At 40.5% G+C, this 17,345-nt stretch overlaps 1 protein-coding gene across 2 annotated transcripts in view; it reads right to left on the bottom strand.

Annotated features, from left to right (window-relative positions):
- The window catches only part of plppr2b (phospholipid phosphatase related 2b), a 70,434-nt gene that overhangs the window by 31,719 nt on the left and 21,370 nt on the right, over window positions 1-17,345 (bottom strand). For both annotated transcript variants that reach the window (XM_082536995.1, XM_082536994.1), the window contains exon 3: window positions 11,592-11,780. In XM_082536995.1, the coding sequence (XP_082393121.1) occupies window positions 11,592-11,780 (189 nt within the window). The remainder of the gene's footprint in view (window positions 1-11,591; window positions 11,781-17,345) is intronic.

Raw genomic sequence — 17,345 nt, 5'->3', positions numbered from 1 at the left:
CCAGAAAGTCATTTTCAAGTGCTTTAATCACAGAAGCAGGTGTGACAGATGGCAGCACCTTTACTGTGACACGATGACAGATCCCTGCTGCTTCCATCGAACTTTTCCATGGCTTAATGGCTCCCACGATACTCCACCCTAAGTCTGTTTTTATTGCATAGGGATCATAATCATTTCCTGGTATGACTTCCCTTGGCTTTAGCGCTCTTGCACAGTCGTAACCGATGAGAAGAGCTATAGGACAGTCCAAGAGATCTGGCATTTCATTTGCAATGCTAAGTAGATGGGGCCACTTTTTTGCTGTCTCTCGAGTTGGAATAGTGTGTTTCTCCAATGGAATGTACTCTTGAGTGTAAGTTGGTGGCAAGTCAATGAACTTTTCTGAGTTGTACCCTCTTACCCTCAGTCCATCCACTCTTTGACTAGGTACAATCGAACACCTGTCAGTCATTGTTGTCAGCTTTAGCTTCACTGGTTCCCTGCTTGCCTGTATCTTTTCACAAATATCTTGGTCAATAAATGTGTTGCTGCTTTGGGTGTCTAGCAAAGTATAAACCAATGTCTCTTGATTCTTCGCTGATGAAGAAAGCCACACTGGAACAATCATTGAAGTGCAATCATTGTTGCCCACTCTCACACTGCACGATACGGTGGCTGCATTCTCCTCTTCTGATGGTGGTTCAGGTTCATCTCCCAGTGGAGGATCTTCATGGAGAGGAGAAGGGTGGCTTCGTCTGCAGACATTACATGTTGCTCTCTGTCGACAGTTTTTGGAAATGTGGCCGACTCGCAGACAAGCAAAGCACATATTGTTGTCCCTAATAAACTGTTTCTTTTCTTCAAGCGGCATTGCTGTAAACTTTGCACATTTATAGATAAAATGATTTTGCTTGCAGCAGATACATTCAAGTTGCCGTTTGTTCTGAGTTGAGGAAGGGTTGGGTTTTGATTTTCTGTTGCTCTTAACTGTAGTTGTGTTCTTCACATCTTTAGAGCCATTTGCTGATGTCACCAGGACACTGGCCTTCAGACGTTTTTGTTCTTTCTCAGGTTTTTCAAATGTGTTTTTTAAGGCAAACAGAGAAGAAACTGGATTACATGCTATACGCGCCTCTTCAGCCACAAAGTCTGCAAATTCTGCAAACCCTGGATATGCCTTTTCTTCATCCAGTAATTTTGTGACATAACGATTCCAGCAGGTTGTGGCCCAGTCAGGAAGTTTCAGCAATATTTTTTGATTTTCTTCACAATCATCTAAAACCTTGAGGCCTTGGATGTGAGGCATAGCATTCTTAAAAGAAATGAGGAAATCACTAAACTCTCTCAATTTAAGTGACTCCTCTGGACCAATCTTTGGCCAACTGCTTAGTTTTCCCCTAAAGTCTCTTTGAACTACAAATGGGTGTCCATAGCGTTTGTTCAGAGCACCCCAAGCTTGTTTGTAAGCTTCCTCGTCACTTCGATAAAATGTCCCTTCTAAAACACAGAGAGCTTCTCCACCAATGTACTTCTTCAAGTAGAACAGCTTATGGGCTGAATCTGTGCAGCTAGTCTCGATAAGCGCCTTAAAGCAAGTGCTCCACTCAACAAATTTAAGTGGGTCTCCTGTAAATGTAAACGGCTCTGGCACTGGGAGTCTAGACATTACTAAGGACTCTTTTAATGCCTGCACCAGAGACGGCTCACTTTCTTTTGGCACCACTTGAGTATCATAGTGAGGGGCGTGAACACTTTGTGAGGTCAGGATGAATTTACCTTCAGAGTGAGGAGGTGCAGTGCTCTGAGGAACTTGGGTGCATGGGGGACTGCTAAGTGGTTTAGGAAGCTGACTGAAAGACAAAGTACTCCTTACTTCACAATTTCTTATTTCAGCATTCATTTTTGATTCCTCTTCAGCATATACATTGTATTCTGCCGGAATGACCTCAAGATCTCTTTGATTTTCCAACATTTTCAGTTGCTCTTGTTGAGCTAATATCTCCTTTCTCCGGGCAGATATTTCCATTTCTCTGTTTATTTCAGCTTGCTTCGATGCCAGTCGTGCTGCTGCCTCTGCTTTCCTTGCAGATACATGACTTCCTTGCTGACTATGGCTGTGCTGGCTATTTCTTCCAGCTCTAGACACAGTTGAGCCATAAATTGATTCTGCACCTTCTCTTTGGAGTAACTGAAGTAGTGATTCTTTTACAGCTCCTGCATCAAACTCTTTGTCAGCATCTGCGTAACGTAGGGCTGCTCAATTAATCTAATTTTAATCACGATTACGATCTGGGTTTTCAACGATCATTAAAAATGACTGAGCCGATTATTAGCCCCTCCCTCATGCTTTACTCTCGCGCTGCTCCGTGTGGCAAATTGAGTGCACCGCTCTGCATTTCGAACACGCGTCACAACAATTAAGAGGACCCGAGGGAAGCTCGGAAAGCTAAGCAGAAGTTATTTGGAGAGAAGAGTGACTGCCGTTGGTTGAAAAGAGGTAAAAAAAAAACCTCAGTGGTGTGGAAACATTATGGGTTCGCGGAGTCAGACGTGGATCAAGTAGACATAGTGTGTAAACTTTGCTAAACACTAAACATAGATGTTTAAATTTTTCATTTATTTCTTATATTGCAAACATTTGCACTGTTATCAGTATTTGCACACTATTTTATATTATTTTTTAAAGTCATTATTCAACACATTGTTATTGTTAACCCTTTAAAGCCGGTCAGAGCAGCAAGCTCCATTTTGTGTAACTATTTTTAAATCCCGCTAAGCTAGTGCAATAAATTTTTTTCCATATGAAACCAGAGGAGTTGTACTTACATCTTATGCCATCAGCTTGTCCTAGGTCACGGTTTCCTTCCACATAAAGCTTTGCAAAAATTGCATAAAAAGCGCTTGCAGGAACAAAAACATAATATTCCAGAAACACGCTTTGCCGATCCGATCAGCTGTTCGTAACACTACCCACATTGAAAAAGACGTCAACGCGAACTATCGCATGTCCGCCATTTCCTGCCCAAAACCGGAAGTGACGTCATTTTCGCGGAAAATGTAGTTTTTTACTTGTAGGCCTTAAAAGCCTATACTGGTGTTTTTATAAGTCATGTTTGACTTTTCTGAATAGTTTCTGGGATGCTTAGAACTCGAATTGCACTGCTGGAAATAGTTTAAGATAAGATAAGATAAGATAACCTTTATTAGTCCCACACGTGGGAAATTTGTTTTGTCACAGCAGGAAGTGGACAGTGCAAAAGTTATGAGGCAAAAATTAGAATACAATAAGAATAAATACAGTACACAACTGTACAGAATAGAATAAAATAAAATACTATATACAGTAGAATAAAATAAAATAAATATACAATAAGATAAAAATAGAATACAAATACAAATACTATATACAACTGACTGGAAATACAACGATGACAGAAAGGATTATTGCACTTAGTATTATTGCATATGTATGGATGTGTGTACTTGATCAGTTAAAGTCTTTGTTGTGGAGTCTGACAGCAGTGGGGAGGAAAGACCTGCGAAATCTCTCCGTCCCACACCGTGGGTGCCGCAGTCTCCCACTGAAGGAGCTGCTCAGTGCTGTCACAGTCTGCTGCATGGGGTGGGAGATGTTGTCCATCAGGGATGACAGCTTAGCCGCCGTTCTCCTGTCACTCACCACCTCCACTGGGTCCAGAGGGCATCCTAGAACAGAGCTGGCCCTTCGGATCACCCTGTTCAGTCTCTTCCTGTCCCCAGCAGAGATGCTGCCGCCCCAGCAGACCACGCCATAAAAGATAGCAGAAGCCACAACAGAGTCATAGAAGGTCTTCAGGAGTGGGCCCTCCACTCCAAACGACCTGAGTCTCCGCAGCAGGTACAGCCTGCTCTGCCCTTTCCTGTAGAGGGCGTCTGAGTTATGAGTCCAGTCCAGTCTATTGTTCAGATGAACACCAAGGTACCTGTAGCTGTCCACAGCCTCAATGTCCATACCTTGGATGTTCAGTGGTTGCAGTGGAGAATGCTTGTGCCTTATTTTGATGCACCTGCTGTTTTCTTTGCAAATTTGCATCATAGGATTGTTTTTTTTGTTTTTCCTGCAGTATATAAAAATTGCTGTATCTCCAAAATAAAACTATGAAGACACTCAAAATAAATTTCCTGTTGTTGTAAACTATTTTTTGCAACTTTTTTGTATTTAAAGATTTGAGGGATAAGCCTCTTAAATTTCTCCAAGTAGAAATATATGTAAAAAAAAAACAAAAACGATTTTCAATTTTTTTCTAGTTTATTGCACTTTTTTGCAATTAATGTAGTTACTATGGACTTAATACATACATATTATTAAAATATGGGCCATAACAGTTGTATTGATGTATAGCAACTTGAAATGCTCCCACAAATGGCACTACAGCATGTAAAAAAATAATATAAGCTCTGGCCGACTTGGTTCTATGGTAGGTCTTAAAGGGTTAAATAAATATCGTCAAATAATCGTGATCTCAATTTCAGTGAAAATAATCGTGATTATCATTTTTGCCATAATCGAGCAGCCCTAGCGTAACGCCTTTTCAGAAGTATCATCATCTCAGCAGAAACTGAAGTACAGCTATCCATCTTTCTTCTCATATCTTGAGATGGTGTAGTCAGTGCACGTAAAGCCACATAATCTTGCTGTAGGTCTAACTCACATTTTTCTACTGACTTGATCATTTCAGCTAATTCTGCTTTAGAACATTCTTCTTTAAGTTTGGACCTAGTGAGCTGAATTTCTGCCTTAAAGTTTAAATATGTTGACATAAACTTTCTTTCTTTGCTTGTTATCTCTGTCTGTTTAAAATCACGCATTTTTTCTGTTAGTTGCCTTTGACGGTCTGTCCGCCTCACCTCTGCGTCAGGTTTAGATGATGGCTGAGGCAGCCCTATTTTGTGTATTTCAAGGTCTCAATGAATTTCTCCTATGCGTGCTTCAACTTCTTCTCTTTCTGCATCTTCAAGTTCAGTTTCTAATTTCTTTTCTAACTGTGCCTTTTCATCTTCTAAGGCTAGAAGTATTTGCTCAAGGATATGAGTTTCTTGTGTACTCTGCTCCATTACAATGTTTTGAACCAACAACTTAGAACAATAAAAGGAAACTTACCCAGAGTACACTACCTTAAATATCAAACAGCACAGTAATAAACTTTCAATAAATGAACAAATGTACAATATCTACAATATACAATTTTCTTTTTGGCTTTTTCTTAGATCTCTTTATGCCGTTCAAACGTTTCGCTGATGTAAGAACTCACAGTCTACTCTTCCATGTGGGCTGCCGTCTTGGAAGAACGGCGTGCAGGGCTCTGGCTGCTCGCTCCATAACAGGCCATGTTTTTCACTGTAACTGCTCCTGAAGGTTTTTCATGTTCGAAGTAGAATAAAGGGCCATGCTCCAACTGATGTTCAGCCAGTATTTTAATCTTCTTTTCACCAGCAAACACCGTGAAAAACTATGGTGAAATGATCAATGAAAAACACGGATATTACATCAGCAGAACAAAAATTACAACTCAAATAAAACATACACACAAAGTAAATGCACCAACATACCGTGTGCGCCTTTCTACTGAACATTCATGAGCAATTGTAGTCCATATCTTCTATATTTCCACCCTTTACACAGGCCAGCATTCTCTTTCTGGCTCCAGCCTTCAGTCTCTGGTGACACGTGCGCTTAATTGAGCATCACCCCAAAGCATGCGCACTACAAAGCGCCACACTCAGGCCCACCAGTAGGTGGCGACAACACAACATGAATCCAGATTAAACACCAAATTTTGAACATTGCAATCACATAATAATTACATTTCAATGCGACGGCTACAGGAAGAGTTTGGTTTGTGGTTACAGAGAGCAAACGTCTTCTAAAGAGTTCACAGGTTAGAGCACATTTAATGACTTTGAGCCCAAAAAGATCAGCAGGGAAGGAGTTCAGCTTTTGTGTTCGACACCTTTGACAGAAATAACTCTAAAAAGATAGTTTCCTGAGGGAGAAGCTATCTTATTAGAGGTGTGAGAACATTACATTTGACAAAATCATGTTCTCTGAAATGATAAGCAGCAGGGTTTTTTGTTTTTATAGCCACCTTGTCATTGAGAATACTAACCAGTAGTCACGATGTCATCTGTCAAATGTCCTAATCTGATACGTCCCAGCACACAGACTGGAAATATAAGCACTGGCGATTTGTTGTTTTCTGTACAATCCAGGTTTAATTTTGTGAACAATTTCCTGTTTTTATTGCAAACAGTGGCAAAAACAAAAGAGTTGACACTAAAAGACTTGAAAGGCATTTAATTTTTATGCCATTTCTTCATTTTATGGTGTTAAGCTCCACTGATGGAGCTCTTTTAATATCTCAAAATAACTCATTGTGACAAAAAGATAATTATCAAACAGCAAAAGAAAGGAAATTGACAATTAAAAAATAAAGCACTGTATCCTGTCTCTCCAGCTTCATCACGCTGATCTGCAAACACCCAGACATCTGACAAGCAGGACCATCTCCTTCCCCCGAATGCTGCATTTATTCAAAGCTACTTTGCTTTCGCCAGTCCTCTTCCACTCCCACTATTGTTCCCCTTCATCACTTCAGACCCTGTGATGGCAACAGCACCATACAGATTTTCATGCATCAAGAGCTCTCCCTTGATAAACTCTGGCATGACTGGATAATGTGGTCTGTATCCCTGGTTTGCCCCAATCCCCATCTTTCTGTCACATGGAATTGCATAATGCATGAAGGTTTTTTCCCAAGCTTTAACAGACAGCAGAAAACAAACTTGGAATAGAGCCTCTTGTTTCTTCTTTCCTTCTTTTTTGGCTGCCCTAACACTTCTTTTTCATTTTCTTTTCTTTCATTTCGCCATTTCTCTGCCTCGATGTTGTAGTTTGTATTTGCTGCATTTTGAACTCGTTCTGTCTCTGCGTCTCTCCTCTCAAAGAGCGCCCTCGCTGTGCCTTCTCACACAGTTTGAGAGGCTTATATTTAGCAGCATTAGAACGGAGCTCTCAAGGGCAAAGGTATTTAGCATTATGCCTCTGACCCACATAAAAAAGGTGGAGAAATAAACCTCTGCATTCAAAACTTCATTAATTTGCCGCACCCTTGTGTGTGTGTGTCCACGTGCTGTGAAAGCTCACACCAAGCCTGCAATTACCACTGGGTGGATTGCAGTGTGATATCAACATGTGCACATAAGGTCTCCATTCACTCAAATACACTCAAATACACACACACACATGCACGTAATTAGCAAATGGTTCAAATAGCACTTCACCTTGCTCTTTCAGCTTTGAGTGATGATTAAAATGAGTGCTGAAATGTCACCTGTAATGCATTTGCTACATGTATTGCACACGCGGGATGCTACATGCTCTGCACTGAATACTGTGTCTGTAAAAACGGAATTATCTGCAGTTGTGGAAAGTCATAGAGATCGCCTGAGGCTACTCTGACTAGTACTTAGATCCGAGCACTACTGCGTGCGCACACACACACACGCCGTTTTCTATCTTCACACACAAAAATGATTTTCAGTGGCCGCGGAGGAGATGTGTGCCGTCATCCTCCCACATACTTACCTTCACTGATGCACTGAAACCTACAGCATTTTTGCCAAGTACCACACAAGTGCCTTTATTTCACTCACCCTCTCACTTCCTCTCTGTGTGTCCCTTTAGCATTGTGCAGCATTCACGTACTGCACACACTCACACACAATCTGGTGTGTGTGCTATTCAGTTCTTACAGGTTGTTTGAGATTAACAAGATTTGCACTGCTTTTCAGCACAGTCAGCTTCAGAACAGACTTTTGGGTCAGAGAGATGGAGTGGACTCTGTTTTAACCAGTGCAAATCAAATTTTCACCAAGGCTAATGTGTGCTACTAGCTATTGCTTACCATTTTTTCTAACAAAAATATGTGAAGGACTTGATGGAAAAACAAATGGAAAATAAATAATTATATTATGAAAAAAAAAAACCCCTCATGGAGCTTTTGATTGTAGTCCAGTGCCTTAGTCATTCAATCACCCTTGCTTGGGTGCGATTGCAGAAAACCATAATGGAAGCCAAAATTTATTCCAGGGTGAAAAAACAAGCTTAAATAAACAGATAAAAAGAAAAAGCAAGGCTTAATTTTAAAAAAAGTAAATGGATCCTGAAACTGAAATGCACCCAAAAAAACAAATTCATGGTCCCACACCAGTGCAGAGGTCTGACAGATGTGTTGATCTTAATCTTAAAACAGCCGAAAACTTGAAATATTTTATTTGTCTTAATTCCTCGCAGCATAGTCTGAACAAAGCGCTGGAGACATTCCTCAGAGACTTTGGTTCATAATGACACAATAGCATCACACAGTTGCAGAGCTGAGGCCAGTGAACTCGCTGTCGTGTTCAAGAAATCAGTTTGAGATGATGTGAGCTTTGTGACATGCTGTGTAATCCTGCTGGTTAACATGGCAGTTACTGTTGCCTTTCTATCAGCTCAAATTAATCTGGCCATTCACCTCTCATAGCAACATGGCATTTTCACTCATAGAACTTTTTTTCAGACCATTCCCCATAAACCTCAAGAAATATTTGTGTGGGAAAATCCCAGTAGATCATCAATTTCTGAAATATTCAGACCAACCAGTCTGGCACCAATAACCATCACCCGCTTGTAGTCGCCCTTTTCCCCCCAGTTCTGATGCTCTATTTGAACTTCAGCAGGTCGTCTCGACCATGTCCACACGTCTAAATGCATTGAGTTTCTACTATATGATTGGCTGATTAGGTAACAGTCAGTTGAAGAGGTGTACCTAATAAAGTACTGGGTGAGTGTATGTTGCTCCAGTAGATCAGTAGAAAAGTACAGAGCCATTTCCAGGAACGTGTACTGAAGGGTAGGAAACACATTCTGTAAAATGTTAATGGTGAGATGAATTATTTAATGTTCAGCATATTGCCAGTAAGAGGAGATTTAAATGAAATTTGAATTCCTGAGTCATGCCTCTGACACTGTCTGACCTCACATATCTGTGTAGATGAAGACAAATGTATTCCGCTGAGCAGGTCCTCACTTCACTTCAGCTGAGTTGTTTAGTTAAAGTGCATTATATTAAGCATGTAGCACTTAGAAATGTGATGTGCACATCATTTCAGAACTTTATATCACTTTGAATGGTGATGTCCTCGTCTGAACAGAATTTGGCTTTATATGTGATACAAAATACAATACAATATATATAAAACATCACTTTTTAATTTGTAAAAGACATGTAAGGTATGACTTTACTAATCGTATAGAAAATATCTTTTAATGCTCATTAACTTATTTAGCATAGCTCTGCAACCTCGCCTGAAATCCATTATTACATAATTGCCATCCTTACATATCAATGCATATGCTTTCCTGAAAACAAAGACATACCAAAGAGCTTTGCACTTTGCCATCACATTCTTGAGAGAGCCTTTTCACGCACGTTGATGCATCTCATGATGTTTTCTTTCTCTCTTTTCTTTCTCTTTCTTATCTCCTCATTATGCAGATAATTGAAGAAGTTATGCAACACAAGTGGCATAATTTTTGGATTAGAAAGTAGGATGAAAACTCTGAATCTAAGAAGACTAATGCATTTCTTTGTTACATTACAGACATATTTAATCTCATTACAGTAGTGCACTATTTTGTTTTGCTGCTTAAATGCTGTGTCAGCCAGAGGAGCACCTGCCCTGAGTGTCAGTGCAACACATGCCTATCTTACAGAGAACTAAACTAAACACATTCCTGCATGTGACAGATTCATTGAAAGGTTGTGCAAAGTTATGCAAAGACATTTCTAGGGGCACTCAAATTTCACTGTTTATCAAAGGGAGTATCTCTCGTCTCACAAAAACTGCAGTAAAATGTCTTCAGTGGCTCTGGAAGGGGGGTTGTGTAGTCAGAAAATTTAAATCTGGGGCTTTCACTTGGGTTATTCTAATAAATAAATGGACTCTAATGGAACAAAAAAAACTTCCTATATTCATTATAGAAAGTGTAGGTGTCAGCATTTCTGGAGATTCAGTCACACTAAGGGCTAGATGTCAGAACATCTCAGTCCTCATTTAATGGAGAGACTAAACGTAAATCTCCAGAGTTCTGTTATAAATATTTTAACTTGGGCAAGACAATGCAGCAAGTGTACGTGAAAAGAGAGAGCAGCAAAAAAGAAGAGGGGTTAAAGGGAAAAAAGAAAAATCTGCACAATTTCTGGTGAATTTGAAAATAATCTTGAGCTATCAAAGATAGAATCCGCACACACGAGATATGGATACTTTGTTAAAACAAGTGTTTGCACGGTCACTTGAAAGAGCTAGAGTTGTGTTTGTAGCTAAAAGTCTGAGTGAAATTTGAGGGAAAAGTTTGCAAAATGTCTGCCTTTTTCATTGTTACTAAAGAAAGACTTGTGGGATGGAGCGTTATCTTCCAGAAAAAGAGAACACAGATGCTCTGACTTTTAAAAAAGCCGCTTCCCTTCTCCAGGCAAAATCACACCACTCTGCTCCCACTCTGTACCCCGACGCTTGGAGCCTGCAAGCATTAGAGCACACGCTAGGCTCCACCTGTGCATCTGTGATATGCATGTCAACTTTGGATGATTCCTAAACTGGTGGTAAAGTCTCACACAACCTAAATATCAGTTACACACAATAATGTGCAAGTGATACATAAGTAAAACAGGCCAACTAATGATATATGTAAGTTTATAAAGTATGTGTGGAGGATTTTTTTTTATGTGTGCACTGCCCTAATATGTGTTTCCGAGGCAGACATGTCCTACTGCCAATTAATTGTAGGGCATCAAAGAAGTAGTCCCTAAGAGACAGAAGTCATGGATGCACAGCTTTGATGAGGATGTGAATGTTTCATTATTAATGATATTCAAATCTACTGATGAGAAACTGTGCATGCTGTGATTAACTTGGGGTAATTACATGAATTATAGCCACTATAAACTGATTGAGTGCCAATGAAAATTGATAAATTCCTAAAGATAATTACTAAAAGAAAGCACTTTAACACTGATTGGTCTGATCTGCTGTATTATGACTGACAGTATTCAATTCTACTCAGCTACTGAAGATGCTTCTATATGCATATTGAAGTAACAGGTGAAAATAATGAAACTGTGCCTTGCAGACCTAAATAAGTCAGACCACTCAGAGGTGATGTTTTATTCTGTTTTAATGCAATGTGGAAATAAGGACAGACTTTCTGCACACTGTAGCTATCTCTGACTGCTCTGTGGAGGACAAATATAGTGCCCGTTGCCATGGTTATTACAGAGAACGCAACCACACAAACAGAGCTGCGAGTCCACGAGGATGCACACCTACACATCGCTACCCTGTTTTAATCCATAAACACCACGTGTAGATGAGGAGGTACTGTCCATGTGCATGTGCGTGTTTATTTCACATGCTGTGGGTCAATGTTGTGTGCATGACTGTCACGTATATTCATGTAAGATATGTGTGCATGTGTGCAGGATGATCACATGTGGAAGTATCTTTTTTTAAATTTAAGTTGAAAACAGACTCACCGTCACAGTGGGTATGGCGGTGACGAGAGAGTAGACGAGGACAGGTGGAGCCTTGCTGTTTTCTTCTGGTCCTGGGTACGGCTTGGAGTAAGCTTTGTCAAAGCAGAAGAAGCCCTGGATGTGCACGGGGAACGTGTCTGTGTACTCAAAGTAGTACGCCAACAGAACGGTCCCTGCCATGATGACCAGCTGAAAATAAAACATATTGGTTCCAGCTTTAGGATTGGATCCACAGGAGAGTGTAGGAGTTGGGAAAGAGAAGACAGCCGTAAAGAAGAGAAGTGGAAAATACTGTTGCGGGTTTTTTTTTTTTTTTAAAAAGAAAAGGGGGAAAAAAGAAGAGATTTTTCCTCCACAGAGCAAAATGATGGATGCTTCCGTAATGTGTAAAATGAATCAAGTGTGCATGGAGAGATAGCGAGGGAGGAGGATGACAGGGAGGGAGGAAAGGAGGGAGAGTGAGGGAGGGAGGTAAAGATAGAGACGGAGGGAGGCAAATAAGGAGAAAGACAGATAGAGAGAAGAATGAGAGCAATGAGGGAGACAGTGTGAGAGAGAGAGATCCCTTCAGCTGTGTCAGTATGCTGAGTGGGAGGGTAAAGAAACAAATGGAGAGCGATCAAAGAAAAAAAAGCTGTATGGAGGAACAGAAGAAGAGCTGAAGAAGGGCAGGAGAGAGAGTGGAGGGTGAGACACAGAGAGGTGAAAAAGAGCAGAATAGTGAGGAAGGAGCAGGCAACAGGGAAAGGAAGAACCCGGGCAAGAGCAGAGAGTATGAGAACAAGCAGAATCAGGGTACATGAGTCTGCATAACTTTGTGCTACTCTGACATTTATAAAATATCAGATTTATGCAAAGCAGGAGCTGTGAAGCATAAAATATGACCTTCATTGCTGTTAAAACATAAATAATAAATAAGCATTTCAAAGCAGATTGTATGTATGTGAGGGAGAGGACAGGAAGAGGCGATGATAAACATAGAACACATCAAAAAATGTGAGATATTCTCCCAAGATGAGACAGATGCACAAGTTCTAATTATTCATTTATACTCCAGTAAACAGCACACAGACGCTCTTTGCAGGGAAAAAAAGTGACTGCAGTGCGAGCTCCTGTAAATTTGCAACTGAAAACTGGAGGTTTGTGCAATATTAGCTTGCCCTCGCAGATCGGCCCGAAACAAAAAAAAACTGCAAATGAAAAAGGAAAATGTGAGTTTAAATATAGAGAGCTGCTGATTAGTTTCCTCTTAAGCTGCAGCCTAAATGCTTGCTAGATGGACTTGCATTGTATGCGAAGGACAAATTTATCAGCAGCAAAACATGAGGAGCCTCTGCTGGCAGGCTGAGCTGGTTTGCAGCTTCAGGGACAGTGAGACAAGGAGCAAATTGTAGCGGTTTTTGTGGCTGTCACTAACAATTTCTTATTTTACTTGAAGAAAGTTTTACTATTTAGCATTTGCACATTAACAAAATATAAATGAACAAATTAATCATGTGACCACAACAACAGAGTACTACATCATAAGTCAAAGCAGATCTTAAGAAAGGACCCCAGCTGAGAGTTAATAATTATTACAGCTTATTAATGATTTCCTAGGTTTGTTTGTTTTTGATTATGTGCTGGACTTCAGAGTTTTCCGGTTGGTTACATTTCAGTTATGCTGCCTCATCTATGTCTTGTTAAGTCTCTATGTGTGCTTGGTGTTTAGTTACTTCCTGGTTTTTTTGTCTGTTTGGTTTTGTGGGACGTTATCACTTTTTCTTCCCCTTGTGTTTTTTTTTTCTATTCAATTAACCCATGTCTTGTTTCCCCCCGCTGTGTCCTCTATCCCTGTTACCTTGTCTGTATTTGTTTTGGGGTAGGAGTAGTTTTAATGTTTTATTCTGTGTTTTTTAGTGGTTTAGTTTATACCATGTTTTTTGTATACATTTTGCATGCATGCTTTTATTCTGAAGTTTTTCTTTTACTTCCTACCCACACCTTAATCAAAAAAAATTATCTGCACCTGCTAGTGCTGCATAAAAGATGGGAGGTGAGGGCAGTCAGTCAGAGGTGGCACAGAGCATATGCAGAGGTGGCACAAGCATGAAGATGGCAGAGCTTCACAAGAGCAACAGGATGGATTGGCCAGATGGATGCCAATGAGATTGGCCCTGGAATTGTCTGTGGAACTGGTGCTGGATGTAGTGGAGGAGTTGGAACCAGTAAGAAGGCCTTTCCCAGTGTGATACGACTGGTGAAGAGTGACTTCTGTGATGTTTGGTGCTAGAGCATGTGTTTCAAGACTTCTGCATGTCGTCTGTATAAAAGGGACATCTAGCTCGCCGTTAGTTTTTCCATTTTTTGAAATGCTCTACTCTTGTGTTATTGTAAATAAATGACGTTAACCGCTACGCTTGAGTTTTGTACTCCTTGGCTAACACTGCCCTCATATTTTTAGCTGCTCTCCACCTGATGGAAAAGGACCTCCCCTCATTACATATTTAAGCTTTCAGTTTTCCCATGTTCCTTGTTGTGTCGAACTGGTGAGTTTCACTGTGTTTCTTCATTACATCTCTGTTTGGATTACTGGACTTTTCTCTTTTCTCGCAGCATAAAACATGTTACAAAGCTGTTTTCTAGCTTACCATGAGATCTACTACCAGAGGTTTTAAATGCACGTAAGTGATCAAAGTTGGTGTGCTTAAAAGAAAAATGGCACGCCTTCTTTCATTCATCTATCAGGTGGTGTTAATGAACAAAATGGGGTCTGGGTACATTCTTATGCAATACCTCATGTTGCCGTAAAAGTAAACTGCTGAACTGCTGTCATATTAGTGATATCAATAGTGTAGGTTTAAAAGAAAATCAGGCAGGAAGCCCAAATCTCAAATATATTTATTGATTATGGAGATAGTCCATAATAAATGGGGTTTTATGGAGCTCCAGTAAATGTAGTCTTCCCTGAAGTTGAAATGCAGCCAAATTTGGTGCAATGGGATTACTAAGTGAACAGGCTCTCTGCCATTTCAAGAAAAGCAGTTTTATTAAAACTTATACTTCATGTAGTTCATATATATTTCATCTTCACGATCCTTGCAACTCAGAGAAAAGGAGAAACTCACATTAAGTGTGACTTTCACACAAGTGTAACATGTCGACAGGATGCTGTGGTGGACAGATGGGTTGACAAAATACTGGATTTTACACAAAGTCCTTTATTTTTACTTTCTGATTCACTTATTTAGTTTTACTTCACATAAACATAAACCCTAAAAGCTACTACTCACTGCATTTCAGTGAAGCATCATGAAATCCTCAACAAAGTTGGAAGTGCAACGTGCTTCACTGTGTATATAACCCCATGCATCGTGCCATAGACACTGATGGGCACCTTGCACATGTCTTTGAGAAGTTAGTCACTTGTAAATGTGCTGGCTGTAGCAACATCTTGGAGACCAGTTAATGAGTGCTGTGGATTCCCGCAGTCTCAGCTGACTGTTGAGCAAACTCGCTGTTGTGTAAAGACTTCAGGGAGTCACCTGGCAAGGCAAACATGCCATCTACAAAACTCTTGCTTTAACTTCCTGCATATAATGTAACTTCAACTACACACAGAGCAAAAGATGCTTAACATGTTGAGTGCTTTTAACCGAAAGCTTCTAAAATGCTATTTCAGTTTATGCGACAATGTCAAGCAGACTTGCATTTATTCATTTGAAATGAAGAGATGTGCTGAAGGAGCTTCATCTTCTTTTACAGCACCAAAAGAGAAAGGTTTCACAGTGGCAGATGGCTGGAAAAGTGACATAACACTGAGAAACGTCCTCCAACACGTTTATGCTCTTCAGAAAACAGAGAGCCCACACGGATTAATGCTATGGGAAGGGGAGGCTTGTTATGTCTTAGATACTATTCTGCTTTATTACACAGAAAGGAGCACTGAAGATGGGATGGAGAGGGTGACCTAATTTAAACATTCATTACACACCCAGCTCTGCTGTCTGATCTGCAAGTCTACACGTTTCTCTTCAGTGTTTTTGTAAACAGTTATTGAATTTCAATGAATGGATTCCCTTCATGAGCAACAAAATCAAATAATTGATCTGTTCCTGTTGGCAATATGCAGACGTAATCTACATAACTCTGTTTATGGGAGACGTTTCACTGAGGGTCCCAAATGAAGAGAGCATCATCACGTAGGCCATTCGAGCGAAATCTTTAAAAAACACACACAGCCTGTAGTTTATATATAGACCAATAATATCAAGCAACTTATTCCTCCATGGTTTTTTCGTTTCCCTTTACATGAGCTTTGTGTGTGTGTTTGTGTTTCAGTATGTGGGTGTGTTTCCGTGAGTGTCTGTGGGCATGTGGGTGCATTCCCATGTCTGAGCAGGAACTCTGACACAGATACGCTGTGTTGAACATTTCTTTCCATCATCCATTTCTCTCTTCTGCCCGAGCAACAGAAGGCTTGAGGCAGGGAGGTGTAGATAGTGGGAGAAAGAGAGCGAGGGAGGTCTGCGAACAACCATCAAAGTTTAAAAAGCGTTTGAAAACAACCGCAGAAAACCTCCCTGGGAGATTACGCGTCATTTTGGTATCTACTTTTGCTCTACGCAACCGTCAGTGTTTGTGTACTATATGTCCCATCAGACTTATACATCGTGTACTATAAGAATTAAGCATCATGTTTGCTTGTAGTCAGAACATTCAAATGGGGGGTAATTTTCACGAGAAAGTCAAAGTAGATCATTGCAAGCCTTACGGGATTTCAACACTTCAACGGCTCTGGACCTACCTATCCCCTTACTTTCCTGGCTTTGTGTGTGTGTGTGTGTGTGTGTGTGTGTGTGTGTGTGTGTGCGTGTGCGTGTGTGTGTGTGTATGAAGGGGGTATATCAAGGTGTTCACAAGCCAGTCTCTCCAGTGTCCTTGGTCCTGAATATGACTGAAGCCTGAAGCATCTCACCTAGGGGGCATGATGTAAGGGGGGTTTGAAGCCCAAGTAATCCCAGCAGCTATACTGTCTAAGGCAACTTGCCCCTGGTAAGATTTCCCAAAACAAAATGTATTCTGATTGAGAGGCCAGACTAAGTGCAATTCAAAATGATACCTAATACCCACCCAGGGTATTAGGGAGGAGCTCACTCACGACCACCAGGTGTCCAAACCTTAGTCCATGGGGCCCTTTAAGGACTAAGCCAGAGCAACCTGCATAGGCCCATCCTCCTCTGGGCCATTCAGCAGCAAGAGCAGCCAAAGAGGTCGTGTGCTTTGTGGACTGGGTTGGGGTCAAAAGCTCTTGGTCTCTGCTAAACCACTCCCCAGTTTCTAAAACTGGCTAAAAGTTCTGCATTTGGACAGATTGAAATTCTTGAGTAATTAAAGTTCGTTAACTTGGTAAAAACAGGAAATATACATAGTATTCCTACTGATTACAAATTCAGAGGTGATATATAACATTTAATCCATCTTTATTACACACAAACAAGAAACCAAATCCCTGCATATTCCGCAGGCACTGCCAGTTTGCCGTAATATCTGTAAAGGTCAAAGCAACTTCAAGTTGATGGTTTCTAATTAGCATCGAGGAACATCCTGCACAAGTTACCTTGGAATATTAATTTGCATAAAATTATTTCTAAAGCATCATGAACAGCACTGATGAATTAAAGTTGGTAGTAAGGGTGGTAATGAAGGGCTATGGCAAGCCAAATGTCATTCTGTCACAAGTCATCTTCACACATGCTCTTTAACCAGGATACT

This window comes from Aulonocara stuartgranti (assembly GCF_965226115.1).
Source record: "Aulonocara stuartgranti genome assembly, chromosome: 6".
Classification (NCBI taxonomy): Eukaryota; Metazoa; Chordata; class Actinopteri; order Cichliformes; family Cichlidae; genus Aulonocara; species Aulonocara stuartgranti.
This window is presented reverse-complemented; position numbering and strand designations above follow the sequence as displayed.